Source organism: Mya arenaria, chromosome 8 (genome assembly GCF_026914265.1).
Source record: "Mya arenaria isolate MELC-2E11 chromosome 8, ASM2691426v1".
NCBI classification, from domain to species: Eukaryota; Metazoa; Mollusca; class Bivalvia; order Myida; family Myidae; genus Mya; species Mya arenaria.
In genome coordinates this window covers 2,696,695-2,715,000 of record NC_069129.1, presented here as the reverse complement: position 1 = coordinate 2,715,000, position 18,306 = coordinate 2,696,695, and the positions used below count along the sequence as shown (strand labels likewise).

Below are 18,306 nucleotides of genomic sequence, written 5' to 3'. Positions count from 1 at the left end.
ATCTCGTTGTAAACGAATGAAGAAATAAGACGTTGACCCGTAGACACGTTTCAATTTAAGCGATTGTTAATTTGGTCTGGCATTGGAACATGTCAGTGAACTGTCAATTAAATTCATGGACGATATTCTAGTCATGTCCACCGTTTTAAGTGCAACAAAGCAGTTCGAAGGCTTGTCTTGAGTGATTGATAAATGTAGATAAATCGCCTTTTAAAGGAATTCTCGAAAATGAAAACAATTTAAATTTTATAAATCGCAAACTTAATGGTTTCCCTTCCTGATATAATACAATCAAAATGCTGATCAAAACCTTTTTTAATCCCATGTGTTATTATTCCAGGCGGCTTTCATTAATGAAAAAAACAATCCGTTGAAGATAATTTGACAAGGGTTGACAAGTTGACATTCTGAATATCAACATTGCATAAACAATCGTTTTTAAATCGTTATATCTCAGTTGACAATATCGACGAGTACGTGGATGAAAAGAAAAAGTAATTATTTTACGATAGAAACTACAGGGAGAAGTTTAACAGGAAAACACAAATCGTGTAAGAAAAGGAGCAGTGGGCATAAGAAAACAGGACGATAAACAATAGACACGAATGAAAAAAAAAAAACCGAAATAGTTTTCTTTTTTCTAAATCAAGGGCATTTTTAGAAATATATAGGACAGATCAATACGCTGTAATGCGTTTTCTGTGGTATAAAAGAGGCTGCGATAAAATACTTTTGCATGTTGCTACATCATCCAGGTATGTGTACTTTGTACAAGGGTTAAACGTGTAGTCGATATACAGGATATTTGTAAAACTTATTGTCTACGCCATACAACTATAAAACAATACGGTAAAAACAATGAATCAACCCTAAGGATTTTTATTCCAGAGTTGACGAGCCAACCGTTAAGAGAAAAAGATATCCCGAAATCGACTTCGTAGATTAAACCACACCTTTTTTGAATGCCTTTTATCTGATGGCCGGTTTTCTACTATGTTATTATGTAATATATCTTTAATGTGGTTTTTATTTAGTTATTATTCTTTAAATGCATATTTCAACAAAGTATGTCTTTTTACATATTTTATTTGCAATAACATAAAATATCAGTAATTGACATTTCAATATCAGTTAGAAGACTATTTCATATGAAGGCACATTGCTATGACCGACATTATCAGGCTTATACTGCCAACCAAAGATGACCCAGTATTACACTTGTCGCCGTTACAGATACAGATTTCTCCATAGTATTTCCCGACTTTTCCAGCCAGACAGGTGGCACTTTCGGCTCCGAACGCCATGCCTTCGAACAGGGTCAAACAGCCGCGATTTACATCTGCAAGAAACGTGTTCATATTATAGTACCGAATCTTGTAAAAGTTATTGCAAAAAAAGATAATTATCAGATAAGGTAAGGCATTCATTTACATGAAATTTCTACAAAAATCGCGAACACAAATTGATTATCTGATGTTTAACTAAATTGTAAGATCTAGGGGGACAAGTCAATACGCCTATACACGTTCATATATCCTATTTAAAGGTACCCTATCAAGGCCAACCAAAACAAGAAACGCTATGCAAACACATTACACAACCTTCGAAATGCCGTTATAGTAAATGCCGGGGCTACCACTTTGCAAGGTCAGTGAAAACGATGTAACCGTCAGGGTGTTTAAATTAGTGTGTGAACGGTCAACCTAAAGCTTGAATCGTAATTTGCTACCAATAAAAGCGCTTGCTGAGAGGCAACTCAGTACAGGGTAATAGTATGTTGATCAATAATGTGAGTAATTCATTGCCGTTCATTTACAGGGTCTCTAATTGGACTAAATATCACTTTTGAATATTGAGCAACATTATTTGTATACTATCATTTGGTCCAATTCATTATCCAAAAAATATGCTAAATATTAAAAGACAATCACATCAAGTTTGTCTATATGATGTAGGTTGTGTCCCTTGATAAGATGGCGGCATGTTTATCCAGTGCTCGATAAAATTTATGAAATTTTGTGAAAAACTGACTAAACTGACAATGGGGATTAGTATTGACCAGTGGAGGATTAAAACAGGATGTTTTTCTCAACCTAACAAGTCAATTTTTCGTTTAAATGTGTTTTATGTTCATGTTGGACGTAAATGGAGATTGACTTTCTACATAACCACGTGTTTGGTGGCGTTGTTGCTCGTTTGTGGAGACGTTGAAAGGAATCCGGGGCCTCCTAAAGCTGACGGTTCCCGTAAATCTACTTCAGCAAGAAGCCAGGCAGCCGCCTGTAGCGATGGTCAGATATGGTCAGACGGACCCCCACGCTGGACCCGGGTCGGGCGAGGCCCAGATAGCCCATGGTCGTGTTACGTGCCAAACGTCCATATCCTCCTTTACAGCATCATCTAGTCAACCTAGACAGCAAGCTTCGCCCTCTCAGGGCCGTCCGCCGAACTACACCTCCCCGGGCCCCCAGGACCAACAAGATTATGAACGTATACACCAGGGTACAGACATGTTTGACTTTTTAAGGGATATGAAACAAGATTTAATAGCTCAGAATGCTCATTAGATATAAACAGCATGAACTCCAAAATTGATTCTGTTTTGTCGACCGTTAATGATTTAAAATTAGACTCTGAAAAATTAAAACTAGACAATGTAGACAAAATCAAATGTTTCAAATGCAGATTAAACTTGACCAATATGAAAATAACTCTAGGAGAAATAACTTGAGATTCAATGGAATAAGTGGCAAAATAAATGAGCAGTGGTCTGTTACCGAGCAAAAACTAAGAGATTTTCTCAAAACAACCCTAAATTTTGGGGAAGAAGCGGACCTGATTGATATTGATCGTGCTCACCGGCTTAGGTCCAATGATAGTAATACATGTACAATAATAGCACGCTTTGTTCGCTTTAAGGATTGTCAATCTATACTTAATCGTGCTATAAATGTTCTTAAATCTAATCCAGATTCTAATTGCTCAGTTCAACAAGACTACTCTGATCGTGTGAAACGGCATCGCAAAATACTGGTTGAGCGTATGATTCGTGAACACAACAATGGCCATTATGCTTTTGTGCGATTTGATAAGCTATTTGCGAATGATAGGATTTACAAATATGACGAGCAAACTGAGCAGATTGTTTATATCGGCAAGCGAACGAGGCCACGTGCAGACGCATCACGTGGGCATGGGAACTACCGCACCGATGATGGACATCGATTGGTCGGAAGTCAGCGCGGTAACGGTAGCGTTGACAACGGTCAGTCACATGACGCAAACCAACCAATCGAGGGCATTCCGAGGACTACCGATGATGACGAACATTCCGAATCTTCTAATGCATAGGGATTAGGCCGAGGCTTACAAAATAGTAACAATGAATTGAAGATTATATCGTGGAACATTTGCGGATTAAATTAATATTATGACAATGAAGAGGTCATCAAGTACTTAAGTACCTTTGACATTATACATATCTGTGAAACATGGAGTATGGTTAAGTGTGAATTTAATGACTTTATTAAATCATATGTTCATTATGACTTTGTAAGAACTATGAAAAACACTGCTAAGCGTAATAGTGGTGGAAATAGTGTCTTTATAAAAAGTAGTTTACACAAATTGATATCGATACAGCAAATTTATAACCATTTTGAAAATTGTATTGTTTTATTCTTTAAGTCTTCCTCCATTTATAATTGCAAAGATATAATAATGTATTTTACGTATATATCTCCTGAGGGATCTTGTTATTACAATTATAGACCTGAGAAAAATGGTATAAATGATATGTATACTCACTTAGAAAACATAATATATGATTATCCTAATGCAATGTTATATTTGTCAGGTGACATGAACAGTAGATATAAAGACCTTTTGGATTATATACCGCTCGACAATCTGTATTCTATTTTTGGTAATACTGATTATGATGGTAGAACATTTGATAATCATCGTAATAATTTAAATATTTTACGAGGTTATAACTATGGGAAATATCTCGTTAATCTGTGTTGCATCTTTGATATTCATTTTTTGAACGGCCGCTTTCCTGGTGATAAAGATGGCGATTTTACATGTTTTTCAAATGATGGTGCTAGTGTTGTTGATTATATGGTCGCGTATTCCACGTTATCTCAAAGATTTTAAGGTCTTCGATAGAGATGATTCAGACCATTTTCCTATTACATGTGTTTTTGAGTTTCCAATGATTTTACATGATAATGAACAGAACACTGATGTAAATTTGCAGGGCTCAATTAAGAAATTCCGTTGGCGCAGTTCTGTAAAGGATGATTTGTTATTGAAATTTAGAGACTTGTTAGAGACTCAGTATGAATCACTGATTGGATCCATAGGCACGAATATAAACTCTGCTGTAGATTATATTACTTTCTTATTTCAGGAAGCGGGCAGCTGCATGTTGCAGAAGTTTCGATATGTTTCTTCTCAGCCCGCATGGTGGGACGATGAGTGCGATCGATTAAAATCAATAAAATATGCTGCTCTACGTAAATTCAGAGTTACTAACTTAGCATCAGATCTCCGGTTTTATAAAGGCAGGCGAAATTATTTTAAGAATTGTTGTGACAGAAAACTTTACGAGTATCAACGTTCGAATAGATTGGCGTTAGTAAATAGTAGTGATAATCCTAGTTCGTTTTGGAAAGTTCTAAAAAAGAGTAAGCCCATTAAAGCTATTGACTCTAGTATTTCTAGTGAGGAATGGTTCCAGTATTTTTGTGGTCTTTTATTTGTTGAAGACTCTCATGTTGTTGATCCTTATATTAGAAATGATCATGCATATGCCGATAAAACGGCGACTCGCTTAATGACCCGTTTACATTACATGAGATAAAACTGTCCGTATCAAAACTGATAAATGGTAAAAGTTGTAGACTTGATGGTATTCCGGCGGAATTTTATAAATACACACTTGCTGATATTGCACCAGTTCTTTTGCTTTTGTTTAATAAACTTCTAAAAACAGGTAATTTTCCCGTTTCGTGGGGCAGCAGTATTATTACGCCAATACATAAGTCTGGTCCTTGCAATATACCTGGAAATTATAGAGGCATTTCTATAACGAACACATTATATAAAGTTTTTTCCGGTGTAATTAATAAACGATTGTATGACTGGGCCGAAGAAAATCAGAAAATTGATGAATCTCAGGCTGGTTTTCGTCGGGGTTATTCAGCTGTTGACAATGTTTTTTGTCTACAAGCAATGACTCAAAAGTACCTTTCCAAGAAAGGTGGCCGTTTTTATTGTTTGTATGTCGATTTCCGTAAGGCATTTGATAAAGTTAACCATGTTAAGTTGTTTTCATCCTTAGAAAGAAAAAGTGTGTTTGGGAAATTCTTAAGAGTTCTGAAATCAATGTATTCTTGTCTAACCTCTTGTGTCAAAGTCTCAAATAGTGTCACGGAGTCATTTGCCTGTAACATTGGTACTAGACAAGGGAATAAGTCAAGTTCAACAATATTTGCTCTATTTATAGACGAGTTATCGTCTATTTTAAGGCTAAATTGTGGTTCAGGCATTTTTGTAACTAATGATATTCCAGACATTATATGTTTAATGATTGTTGATGATGTTGCCAATTGCGCTGAAACTGCAATTAAGTTACAACAACAGGTAAACGCAGTCAATCAATTTTGTTTTAATACTGGAATGGAAATAAATCTTGATAAAACTGAAATCATTGTATTCCGTAATGGTGGTCCTCTACGAGCATATGAAAAATGGTTATATCGTGGAAAGTCAATTAAAACTACTTCTGTAGACAAATATATGGGATTGATGTTTACTCTACTGTTATCATTGGGTTTAGCTCATGTTAAAATAGCTTCTCAGGCACAAAAGGCTATTTTTGCTTTGAAAAACTATCAAAAACCGTTTGGTTATTTTCCAGCTGAAGATCTTTTCAAGATTGTTGATACTATGATTAAGCCAATACTATGTTATGGCTCCCAAGAATGGGGATATGAGTATAGTCAAACCATTGAAATGATTCAAAATAAATTTTGTAGACAATTTTTACATGTAAGAAAAACTACGAATACTTGTATGGTTTTAGGAGACTGTGGAAGATTACCATTATGTATAACATATTTTAAATATTGTATAAGGTATTGGTGTAAATTATTATCTATGCCATCTGGAAGGTATCCAAGGCAATTTACATAATGTTAAAGTCCCTAGATGATGCGGGAAGGATCTGTTGGGCTACCAAAGTAAAAAGTCTTGTTTTACTTATGGCTTTGGATATGCTTGGATATCACAAGATATTGGTGATTGTAATTTATTTGTTAAAATGTTTAGAGACAGGATAATTGACTGTTTTACTCACACTTGGCACGATCATGTGAGTAATGCCAGCCGATGTTACCACTACAGCCACTTTAAGAGTTTACTTAACATCGAACAATATATGTTGATAGAGATGCCACTAAAACATAAAATTACATATGCTAAATTTAGATGTTCTAATCATGATTTGCATATTGAACTTGGAAGGCAATTAAGCATTGCACTGCATGATCGATTATGCAATTTCTGTCTACTGTACTATAATATATCTGAAATTGATTGTAAATACCATGACTTTTTTCGTTGTAAAAAATATACATATATTAGGAACCAATATTTTTTAAATTGGTATGAATCTGGTGATGATCTGAATAGTTTGTATGCCCTACTATCCACAAATGACTTTAACACAATAAGAAAATTAGCAGTGTATATATTTCATCTTATGAATTGTATGAAGGAATAAGAATAGTTACACTTTTTGTTCACTTTTTCATCTCATGTATAAATGTACTATGACACAACTTAAAGCATTTCGTGTGATGTCTATTTTTTTAAATGTATTTTGGGCCGGAGGCCTTTATTTACAAAATAAACTCTTGACTTGACTTGTATGAATCTAGAAAAGTGTAACATGAACCGAAGTTTAAATCTAGACAATCTTTTGGATATATTGATACTGTAATATCACATGCATACATACTTACACTGGGCTTTAAAGTTCAACACATTGAACATTGAGAAATGTTTCTCTTAATTTAGAATTTTCAATGTGAAACCAAATGAACAATGCTATTAAACTGATTATATACGTAACTTTATGGGAGAATAAAATAGGGTGTCTTACTTTCATGCCCATCGTCATTTTTCCCATGCATTTTGAAACAACTTCCTGAACAACGGACGGTATGCATCTTATCAATCTGTGTATCTTTGCAGTTGACGCATGTGTAGCACGTGTCGGATCCGACAGTATCAGAACCTTAAATTAGGATAAATCATGTATATGCCGTTATGTCTTATGTTTTCATTTTTAGTCAGCTACAAATACTTTAGGGTAACCAGATATGGTTACATTAAAATTGACACAGCATTCACTCGTGTTTGAAAGAAAACGAATACATTCCACTTTTAGGCAGATATCTATATTTTTACTACTGCTATGTAGTCATGTGACGGTCTTAAGTGTTGCCATTTACTTCGTCGTCTACAGTATATTTATATGTTTTCTAGTCCTTCAGGGTCATTCAATAGGATGTTTATAAAAGTTCGTCAAATACATCGCTGCTAAGGGTAGTAAATAGCAATGACAGTGCTGTCTATGGACTGATATATATATAAATTATTTATTCAAATGCTTCTGCAGGATCGCTGATCCAGAGTGTACGTGCATGTCTTAGATAAACCCATATAATTTGTTTTATAGAAAATGACTCGATAACAATAAACCCCCAAGACAAAAACAGCAAGACTTACTTGACACAACTATGCATCCAAGAATGACGTATAACAGGTGTTTCAAATTCGACATTATCACACAAATAAGAATAATATTTAATGTTTTGTTTAAACTTGAGCATTATGTGATGAATAATGAAATCCAATAGAAAAACAATCCTGGTGAGAGCCGGACATAAACACTGAATTCGTAATTGAACAAAAGGGCCCATCAGATGTGAGTAAGTGTTTTGATCGTATCATTTTACTGTAATATCCGGTAACTTAATGCATATCCGTTTTCAAGGGTTTCAATTGATAAAAAGTAATGATTGTTAGCTTTCGTTTACCGCCTCAACCTGGCAAATCCTTTGCGTTCTCTCTCACTGTATTAACGCGGTAACCAAATTATGTATTTTTTTGTATTGATATATACTGTCGGCAAAAATAGCATGCGACATTGTATCTTATTAATAACTTAGCTTAGATTTCCAAATCCTCAAATTTTAAGCAAGTAACTCTGCTTCCTAAATTGGAAATGTTTCATCGGTAAAAAAACAAGCGATAATAATGTCGGTGACGGTAATGGCTATACTAGTAGTGATGATGATGATGATGGTGATGATGATGACGACGACGACGACGACGACGATGATGATGATGTTGGTGGCGGTGGTGATGATGTTAATGATGATGATGATGATCTTGATCATCATCATCATCATCATCATCATCATCATCATCATCATCATCATCATCATCATCATCATCATCACCACCATCATCATTATCATCATCATCGTCGTCGTCGTCGTCATCATCATCATCATCATCATGTTGTTGTTTTTTAAAAATCAACAACTTTTCAATAATCATGCGTCCGTGCACCTTATATTAAAAAATAAATTTAAAAGCGTAGACTTCTTGCTAAAAACAAAATTAAACTACAAGTGTACATAGTTTTTGCCAACACTGAATAATATTTGGGATAAACGTTCCAACCTAAATTAGTGGGGATCATTTGGATTTAAAAAAACGCAATGGTTCAATTACACTCGAAACATGGAGCTGTGATTTGCAAAAGATGAGTTTTGTGGAATAGTCATTTCGTACCCGGAATGACCATCAGACAGAATGTCCACATGTCAAAAGTAGTAGACAGCATCCGGGTTTGCTTTAAAGCAAGACTATATAGGTAGCATAACTACAAACATATTGATGAATGTGCTTGTACTTAACGATTATTACAATATCCTATATGAGGTTAATGAAAATACGAGTATGTAGCCTCCGTTCCTCGCAGAATAGAAGACATCTAGGTCGTGGGAAAGTATCGCAATAAGCCCTAAAAGTGTATTAGTTTAAAAACAAAAGTGTACTCCTTTCCTTTCAGAATGTTTACCGCAACTTGCACTCTTGAGATACTTGCCTTTTTCATCGTACAAACAAATACTATTGTGAAAAACGTACTAGCTTTTCGGCTTGTAGAAGTATTTATAAGTTGTCTGACAATTCTGCATGCATTTCCGTAATGAAAGTAACGATATTCAATTTCAATTAAAGACAAAGTTAAACATGCACTCTCACTCCCATTATTTTCGAAGACTTCTGTATTTACTTTTTTAAAATGTATTTAAATATTAACACAAGTGTAATACTTAAAGCCTTTGGTCTAAAGATGAAGGCAAAAATCAACAACAACAAAGTTTACACAAGCATTGTGATATCTACCTATTACAAGAGTACAACTGGTCAGAGAGGATACAAATTTGAAACCATTATTCAATACATGCACATAAATGACTTATTACTAATAACATAATCTAATCGTGAAACTGCAAATTTGTGGATTTAACGTAAATAAAGAGGATGTGATCAATTTTTGAAGTTAATGAAGTTGATACGCTGCGCTTTATCGGATACTATTTTGCCATAAAAGATGAGACCTACAGATGTGTTTGTTAAGAGTATACGGTCATGTGTCATATACCAGGTACTGACGCATTGATTACATCGTATCTAGGAGATTTATAGCATCCTTTATTGATCCATTTGTTTGCTAGAAATATATATATACAACAACACTGAATACTGAAACAACACAACTGAAATCCTCCAGTTGACATTGCATTAAAGATTTACGTGGAATAAGTCAAAGGGTTTTAAAACGTATTTTCAAACATACTATGGGCTAAGTTATACATATAAGTTATATATTTGTAAGATGACAATAAAGTGTTGCAACGATGTTCTTACTCTTAACGTCTAAAGTAGTTCTTACTTGCATTGGAATGCATTTATTTTCCGGAATTACCACCAAGATATAGTAATGTTATATGTCTCAAATCAAAAACGTCATGGTTCATGTGGTAAACGCTCTACAATTATTGTAATTTGCAATAAATGGTTATAAATCATGTTGAGACCGGGAAAATAACATAAGGTCCATTAATAGTTTCATGCCAGAATGATATTGGAAAACGACCCACTGTCGCCTGAACATTGGATATTCTTGCTGTTTCCCATACCAGCATTGATGCGTATGGGCGTATGATTGTTTTTCTTTCTCTATAGTGTTTGTCATCTGCCAGTACAGTGACAATTTTACATCTGGATTGTATGGCTTTTCTCTGAGAGAAGGACGTATTTCGATTGAAGGTAAATATTATTGAAAAAGAAACATAATTGTTTTATTACCAAATTTGATATAGTACATAACATTGTATTTAAAAATCTTTTAATGATTCTTGAATTTATGTATATTAAGCATTTATTATAAAGGTGCCATCGTCAATTTCAGTTGTCGTTGATTTAATATAAAGAAATACCGGCTGAAACGATCAAAATATTTTAATGTAACTAATATGTTAGATTAAATCATATTTATAAACATTAAAGTATGGATCATGTTAATTTGTTCTATTGAGATCTGAAAGATTGTAATAACTAAGTAGTTCTTTAACTGCATGAGGATTGAAATATATGCAGTTCATTTTGTCTCTTTCATTATAAACTCTCGTTGCATTAACAACATTGAAATCACTATTATAGGACTGGTGATATAAGGAATAAATAATACCATAAGTTTCCATTGCATAGAATTAATTTTTTGTTTGTTTTAAAACTCTATATAATTATTTAGTATACCTCACGTGAATTTGACTGTATAAAAATACCTATAGTCATCATGATTTTTCGTGTCTCATGTGAAAACATTTAATTCTACCCTCGCGCGCAGTGATTGCATATTATGTTAACCATCCAAACGTTAATCTCAACCTCGGCTCACGCCCGTTATTGAATCTGTTTCGTAACTTCTTTTCATGGAGGAAAGTAAACGCTTATGACACAAAGAGAATATACTATACTACTAATCATTTGTTTCTTATCATATTTACAATATACGCGGAAGTTAATGTTAGTGATTCATTAGATGTAGCTTTAGAGTTCATGTTTGCTCTCATTTAATCACGTATTATTTTCAGGAAACAAGGATAATTATTTGTTAATGAACCACTAATGAAGGAAACATAATGCATAAAGCATGAAAACTGTTAATTATCAACTAGAAATCTGCAACTAATGGAAATAAACGGGACAGAAGTGTTAAAGATTAATTGAAACTAGAATTCTGTGAAATGCATATATGTTTGTGACTTCAAAATATCAGATATTTAATATTTTTACCGAAAATAGTAAACGGAATACACATGAATCGTATGTTATAAGCTGATTCGTAATTTGAAATGTTTAGCAGTGGCGTTAATGAATCTTTATGTACATTAACGATGAGTTGCAATTCAGATGAACTCGCTCATTACATGCAAGCGAGCTACAGTCATGCTTCCATGCATATATTTATAACAATATCAGCAGTGGCTGTATTCATAGGGACTAGGCATGTATTCTGCAAAATAAGAAAGGAAATGGCCCATCTGACTGTTATCATCATTGGAGCTGGACCGATCGGACTTACTGCAGCGCTTATTGCAGTACAGTGTAAGCGGGTCTATAGACTGGTCATCTTTGAAGAAGAGACCCGTTCACGCGTAGAAAATCGGTCATATCAAATAACCATACAGCCTTCTTTGGTGTCGTTTCTGAGAAGTTATGGAGTTGACTTTGACAATCTGGAAGGCATGTGGCAAGATGGCTGTTTCTTCACACGTGTTGGCATCTACCTGGAATACATTATACATGTTCTACCACTGTACACCACTGAACCAGATATCAGATTTGGAACAAAGGTATTTACGTTAAGAACAATTGTAACTTAACATTTAAATACAATAATATTTTCATTATTCAAACAACATTCCTAAAACAAAATGGTGCAATCATATCTGTGGTAATAAAATATTCTTCAATACAAGCATGATCCAGGAAATTTGACTTGAACACCTCTGATCACTATAATAAACGATCGTAAACCATTATCCGATCATTGATAAATTTGTTATTTATCCTATCATGAAACATGATTCATCCAATAGTTTAAGGTTTAGAAATGAACGCAGGAAATGACACTGATCGATTTACATTTTACATTATTTCAAATAACATTTATTCACAAAATGATGCCGTAATATCAGTGGTTATAAACACATCCGGGTTATTAAATTCTTAATCAAGCGTCTAAAAACTATAATCAGTAATTGTAAACCATTCTCGGATATTTATTATTTATATGCTCTTTTGTAAGGCATATATTTATGCAAAAACAGAATAGAATATGCAAAAACAGAATAGAAAGAATGAAAATGTTGTCAGTGTTTTTTTCCAGATAAATCTTGCGCCGATATTCCTAATGCTTAACAATGTAAAAATAAAATTAATACTCTCTTATGTTTCCACTGCCTCTCCTTCTTTTGTTGAAGACTTCGTGTTTTCTTCAACAAGCAGACTTGATTAATTCTTTTTCTGTCGATATTGTAAGCGTTTGTGTTTAAAGGGAAAAATTGAAGACCAAATATAAGTAAAAATGACTCAATCATGCCCGGGAACAAATTCCAAAATGGTAAAAACAAAACACTGTACTGATCATACGCTATATTCATGAAAAGAAGTTTTGTTTGCAAATACATTTACATTTCATTTAATGTTAAGTATTATTTGTTGCTGAACAAAGACACCTGAGGGTATTGCTATGGCCATACGTCTAATTCAAGGGGCTTATATTGCCCTGACCTGTTTGATATTGTTATCTACGTTAAAGCTGTTGGAAATTTGAAACAATCTGTTGATAAAATATTTATTCCCAATCAATTTTTTTCTATAATTATTTTTCATACTAATTTCAATAAAAAAACATCGAAGACAGATATTGACATTGCATTAAAGTCGACAATAGCGTTGGACATAATACTAATCTTCTGTGTATATAATGCTTAGATGGTTTTTATATTATACTATTTAATTTATTGATTGCTCTATTCATTCCCACTAATTCTTAGATTAAAAGATTTATCAACATTTTTACGTAATACTTTAACGAATTTTAACACATCGAAGATATGACCATATTAAACAATTCAAAGTAACTAATAAAAATTATTATTCATTTTACAGTGTGCGCATGTAGTGTTTGTTGATTTAAATGTAATACAAATGAAAGTGCTTGTTTGCATTTAAATGAATAAGATAAAACAATCACATTCCCATTCGCGATTTTTTTTGTACGGTTCGTATCATGCACTGTTTAACGATTTAAAACCAAGCAGAAATAGAGTGGATTTAATATTTAGTGTTCGTTCGACTTCGATATCCTTTTATGTGAGATAAAAAGATCTCCTGTCAAACAGAAACCAGTGCATACTATTTATTTAGCACTCAGGCTTTTCCGCCATGACTGTATTGATCATTTAAGATTAAAATACCAAAGTTCGATTTTAGGAGTACATTTTATTTTTATGTTTGCGTTTTGATAACCCGATCTAAGGAGAGCACCATACAAACATATATTAATGATATAATCTGTGTGTGTGTGAATTTTCTTTTAAATTAATAGCAATCACTATTCGGCTGGATGTAATGCTTGACATACATTGTTCCAAAGACCGACGTATTGTGACATGTTAAATAAAAGTTATGTTTTACAACTAACTAACAGCTATGCACCGGGTTAATTTGACAAATTCTGAGTCTGAATGACAGAGAAAGCGAGAGAGAAAGAGAGCGAGAGAGATAGGGAGAGGGAGAGAGAGGAGAGAAAGAGAGAGAGAGAGGAGAGTTTTTATTTTCCCCAATGTGAAGATACACATTATTATCAATTACCGGATTACTACAAAACATTACCAAACATTACATGCAAGTAAACCAACCATAATATATATAATAAATCAGATAAGAAGGACACATTAATTACTAATCGACGGCAAAACTTGGATGTGATGCTTGACGTACATGGTTCCAAAGAATAACATAAGATGACATGTTAAACAATAAATATTTCCTCCAACTGGTTGGTACAACTAACAGCTATGTATGAAATCAATGGACAAATTCTAACACTGACTGAAAGCAACAGTAAAAACATATGTGTTTGAAAAGTGCCTTAACATTTATATTCCTAGCTCGAATCCGTTTGCCCTCGCTTTATCAAGTAATATTTACATGTTAATTTAATAACTTTATGCCATTAGATACTAAGCAAAACACAACGTTTTTCTAGATCTGCTCTCAAAAACCCGTATTCAAATAGCATTCAATGGTTTCAAGTTCGAACACTTTTTATGTTCTGGAAGTCGCGCTCAGTTCACATTTATGTTACGCTAACTTTAATCACGTATGCTCATGCAGCTTCTAATATGCGTTATATTCATAGGCGTGGCTTTTCATGTACCTTGAAATTACGTTATTGGAGAGAGCATTAAAATTATTTGTTTCATGTTCAACAACTAGATTGAACTCATTATTTCGACATATTTTAAAATATGTTTACAATATTTGAGTTTCTCTTGCATGCCACAATTGACAATGATTGACATAAGTTATAGAAAATAGGCTGTCTGTTTAGTTTTTTATACCAATGCCTAATATATAATCCCTTCTGAGATTTCATTTGTGTTGTCTTGACTGGCGTTCTCATAGTTGACAAGCATCTTGAGGACTCTATTTTTTTATCAATGGTATTGAGAATACAGCTCATACTTTTGATCTAGTAATATAGTTCAGTAATATCTCAAAGCATAGGAATGCTTAATACTATATAATTTATGCGTATTTACAACGATGTGTAAAGCCAATATTTTCATATGGTAACCTTTTTCAACAGTTAAACATTGGATTTTATATTCATATCTAAACGAACTGTGATTTTAAAGTGCAAAAATTATGAATAAGAAGGGAATAGCACTATTTATATAATAGTATATATATACATAGTTTGTCTATTGCAGTTTAGCCGTGACTGTAATGACGCGGTCGATACCATACCAGGACGAAAATTGGTGATATGCTGTGATGGACGTACGGGCCTAGCGGGCCAGATTCTAGGTCTGAGTGATGAATGTGTCTATCATTCGACCGGGGCTTTCGGAGCCCTGGCTGCTATAGAAAGAAACAACCAAACTCTTGTGCCAAGACCTGACATCCGGGTCCTCAACATTGGATTTGACCTTTCTGCCTATATGTCTTCTGAATATGAAGAAGATACAAAGTCCAAGTTCACCTTGAAAATATTTGGAAACTCGAGATGTAGATTTCTTGCACTTGCTGTGAGAAAATCCGATTCTAAAGTTGTTAAAGCTTTGAAAACAGTGTTGGACAAGTCCGTAAGCACTTTATCTTTATTTACATATTGCAGTCGGAAGTCAAACACGACTTGCATAACTTGACTTATATCAATTATGTGTTAACATGTAGATTGCTGTTAGAAATTAAATTTATATTTATTTGCCTGCAAATTTACAAGACGTATGATGCAATAACTACACTGTAATGAAAACGTTAGTAAACCAACTCAAACAATGTTATTATAACGAAGATATTGTTTCCACATATAATGGAATGTTTATTTCAGATGATGCGCAATATATTTCTCAAATGTTTCAACACCTACAAACGGCCCGAGGAATCCAGTATCAGCGATTCGTTCTGTCTTAACAACATGAAGTTTAGTCCTCGTCTCTATGAAATACGGCTTTCTCAGAAGACAGAAAGCGCCGCCTACATATCCGATTGTGACCTTTTTATTATCGCGGAAGGAGAGGCATCGAGATCTTTCAATTTTAACACAGGTAGGCCGGCCGTTTTGTCCAATGTAAATTTAATCAATTTGTGATGGGTAAGGGTAGTTTCTTCGTTTTAAAAAGGGTCTGTTATTTTAACCAAGATATGGTTATTCGTAGGCTTAGAAAGTATATAGTGACATGACAAGTCACAGCGGAAAATGATGTTAAGCTATTCTGTTTTTAAAATTGTTTATTTCCTTTTATGTCTCAAACTTATGATCTCATGAACATGCCTTTTTGTTTCTGTGTTTCAGGAATGGATATTCACCTAGGAATGAAAGGTCTGTCATCTCTAGAACCATTTATAGAAAGAATAACAGTGGCAGAAACAGAGTACAACATCATGTCATCCCTAATATACAAAATGGAACATTCCGATAAAATATGCAGTGACTTTCTTAAACATGGCTTAAAAGAATATTTGTTCTTATGACATGCACTTTTGTTAGAGTACAAACTTATGTCTTTGATTTTTTTCCTCCTGTGTGTATCTTTTTTGCACAAACTGTTTTGTTAGAAAATACCTACACATCACAGACTTACAGTGGTATAGAGAGGTTGAGTGTTTTCTAGTGGTAAAGGTGTCCGCGTCTTATCCTAGGTGTTAAGTTAGGTTTGATCTCAACCAGATGTACCTCATCATTGTCTCTCAAAAATGACACCAGAGATGGTTTTTACCAAGGAGTCTGCTTTTCATCCAAGATGTTGGCGGTACCAGGGTTAGAACGTCTGCATTTCACCATAGAGGTTGGGGGTTTAAAGACAACCAGGTTTTATTTCCCAGGGCCTCTCAAAAAGGACAAAAGAACTGCGTTCAACCCAGGAATGGGTTCTAAGTTTATTCGTATCAATTTTCACCTGTTTTCCCAACTGAGTTAAAAATGAATAAACTTATTTTTTATGCAAAAAGCTACAGAAACAAGCTCAGTAGCAAAAATATTAAACAAAAACCCGGTTAAATAAGGATACATTATATGTTGACAAAGACCACTACAACAATGAACTGTAGTATATAAGTGATACAGTTTATGATTGAATAATATGACACTATATCTTTCGAAACTTAATGAACAGTTCGTCTGTTGCCCATCATTTAACAATTAAACGAGGTCTTACAGTTCTAAAAAGGGAAACTACGAGTACAAGTCAGAAAGCAGTTGGGGGCGGAGGTCTAATTGTGAATAGTGTCGAAAAAGCCTTATATCGAATGTGAACGTCTATTTTGAATAGGCAGCCCAATGCAAATCGTTCAAAAGGAGCACGATGGGTCAGTGAAATAGTGTTAAAGTAGGCGTGTTGCATGTTGTCCTAGGCCATGGTGTCATTTTAATGGTAAGACTATTCCATTAAATAGAAAACTTTTACGCAAACTACCCTAACGAGGTAGTTGACTTATCATAAAGCTGTTCAAGTCTTACTAAAAGAAGTAAACTATAACCAGAAACAAATGCCGTTTTATTGTAGCAATATGGGCATAACAAACCGAGTACACATTTTTCCATAGGCAATCGTAATGTTTTGTAAGCAAACATTCTTCAAAGAGGCAGATTTTACAAAGGAAACTACAGACAACCACGTTTAGAGGCACATAATAAGACATAAAGCGTGTACGTTCGGGTTGCTACCTTGGAAAAGGTCAGTAGCCGTCGAATGTTTTTTTAATAACCGCCAAATTTTTTGATTCAACCAAAAGAAGTATGTTATTAGACGTTGGACCAATAAATGTGATCATAAATCTAACATGCAAGTTGTTTAAAAGTAAATAAAAAAGTACTTTTATCTTACCGATATGATACAAATATTCCTTACTCATATGTACATTAGCATGCATATACCAAGTTTGTTTTAAACAATGTCACTACATGACCATATTGCATACTATGTTTTCAATAAATTTCCTGTATCCATTCAAAAATCCAGTAGCCTGTTAATATTTCTGATTTCTCTGTTTGTCATATTAGTTTTTGACGTAAACATCTGGGATATGCTCGATGTCATTACAAGAGTAGGCAAGCCATGCTAATGTATGCAGGATATATCCCAATGTTTAGTACTGAGTATTCAATTATGAATGTATATGTGCTCTCGTAAACTCATTCGGGGAAAATAAGTGTACTATGTTTCGTAATCAAATAGACTGAAAGACCTTTAATGTGTCATACGTCTTTGATTATACACACAAATATACGCACACTTCTTTCCTGTTCGTCACAATCACCATTTCCAGACAGATATTGAGTTTATATTATGTTTGGAACGGATTGAAATATCACTCGAGCTAAACGTTAGCCATACGCAGAGGTGGAGTGGCGGT

At 34.0% G+C, this 18,306-nt stretch overlaps 1 protein-coding gene and 1 pseudogene across 1 annotated transcript; both read left to right on the top strand.

Moving 5' to 3' along the window:
• The first annotated feature begins 3,498 nt into the window (after positions 1 to 3,498).
• Positions 3,499 to 4,867, top strand: LOC128242965 (uncharacterized; annotated as a pseudogene).
• A 5,444-nt stretch (positions 4,868 to 10,311) lies between these two features.
• Positions 10,312 to 17,845, top strand: LOC128242644 (uncharacterized). Its single transcript, XM_052959883.1, has 5 exons — positions 10,312 to 10,419; positions 11,247 to 12,008; positions 15,159 to 15,533; positions 15,782 to 15,998; positions 16,247 to 17,845. The coding sequence occupies exons 2-5, from the start codon at positions 11,508 to 11,510 to the stop codon at positions 16,423 to 16,425; spliced, it is 1,272 nt and encodes a 423-aa protein (XP_052815843.1). The 5' UTR covers positions 10,312 to 10,419; positions 11,247 to 11,507; the 3' UTR covers positions 16,426 to 17,845.
• Positions 17,846 to 18,306: the final 461 nt, after the last annotated feature.

Coding starts and splice junctions, on each gene's coding strand:
- LOC128242644 (XM_052959883.1), top strand. CDS start 11,508: ATGTTTAGCAGTGGCGTTAATGAATCTTTATGTACATTAACGATGAGT. Junction 12,009..15,158: donor ATATCAGATTTGGAACAAAG/GTATTTACGTTA, acceptor TGTCTATTGCAG/TTTAGCCGTGACTGTAATGA. Junction 15,534..15,781: donor AAACAGTGTTGGACAAGTCC/GTAAGCACTTTA, acceptor TGTTTATTTCAG/ATGATGCGCAATATATTTCT.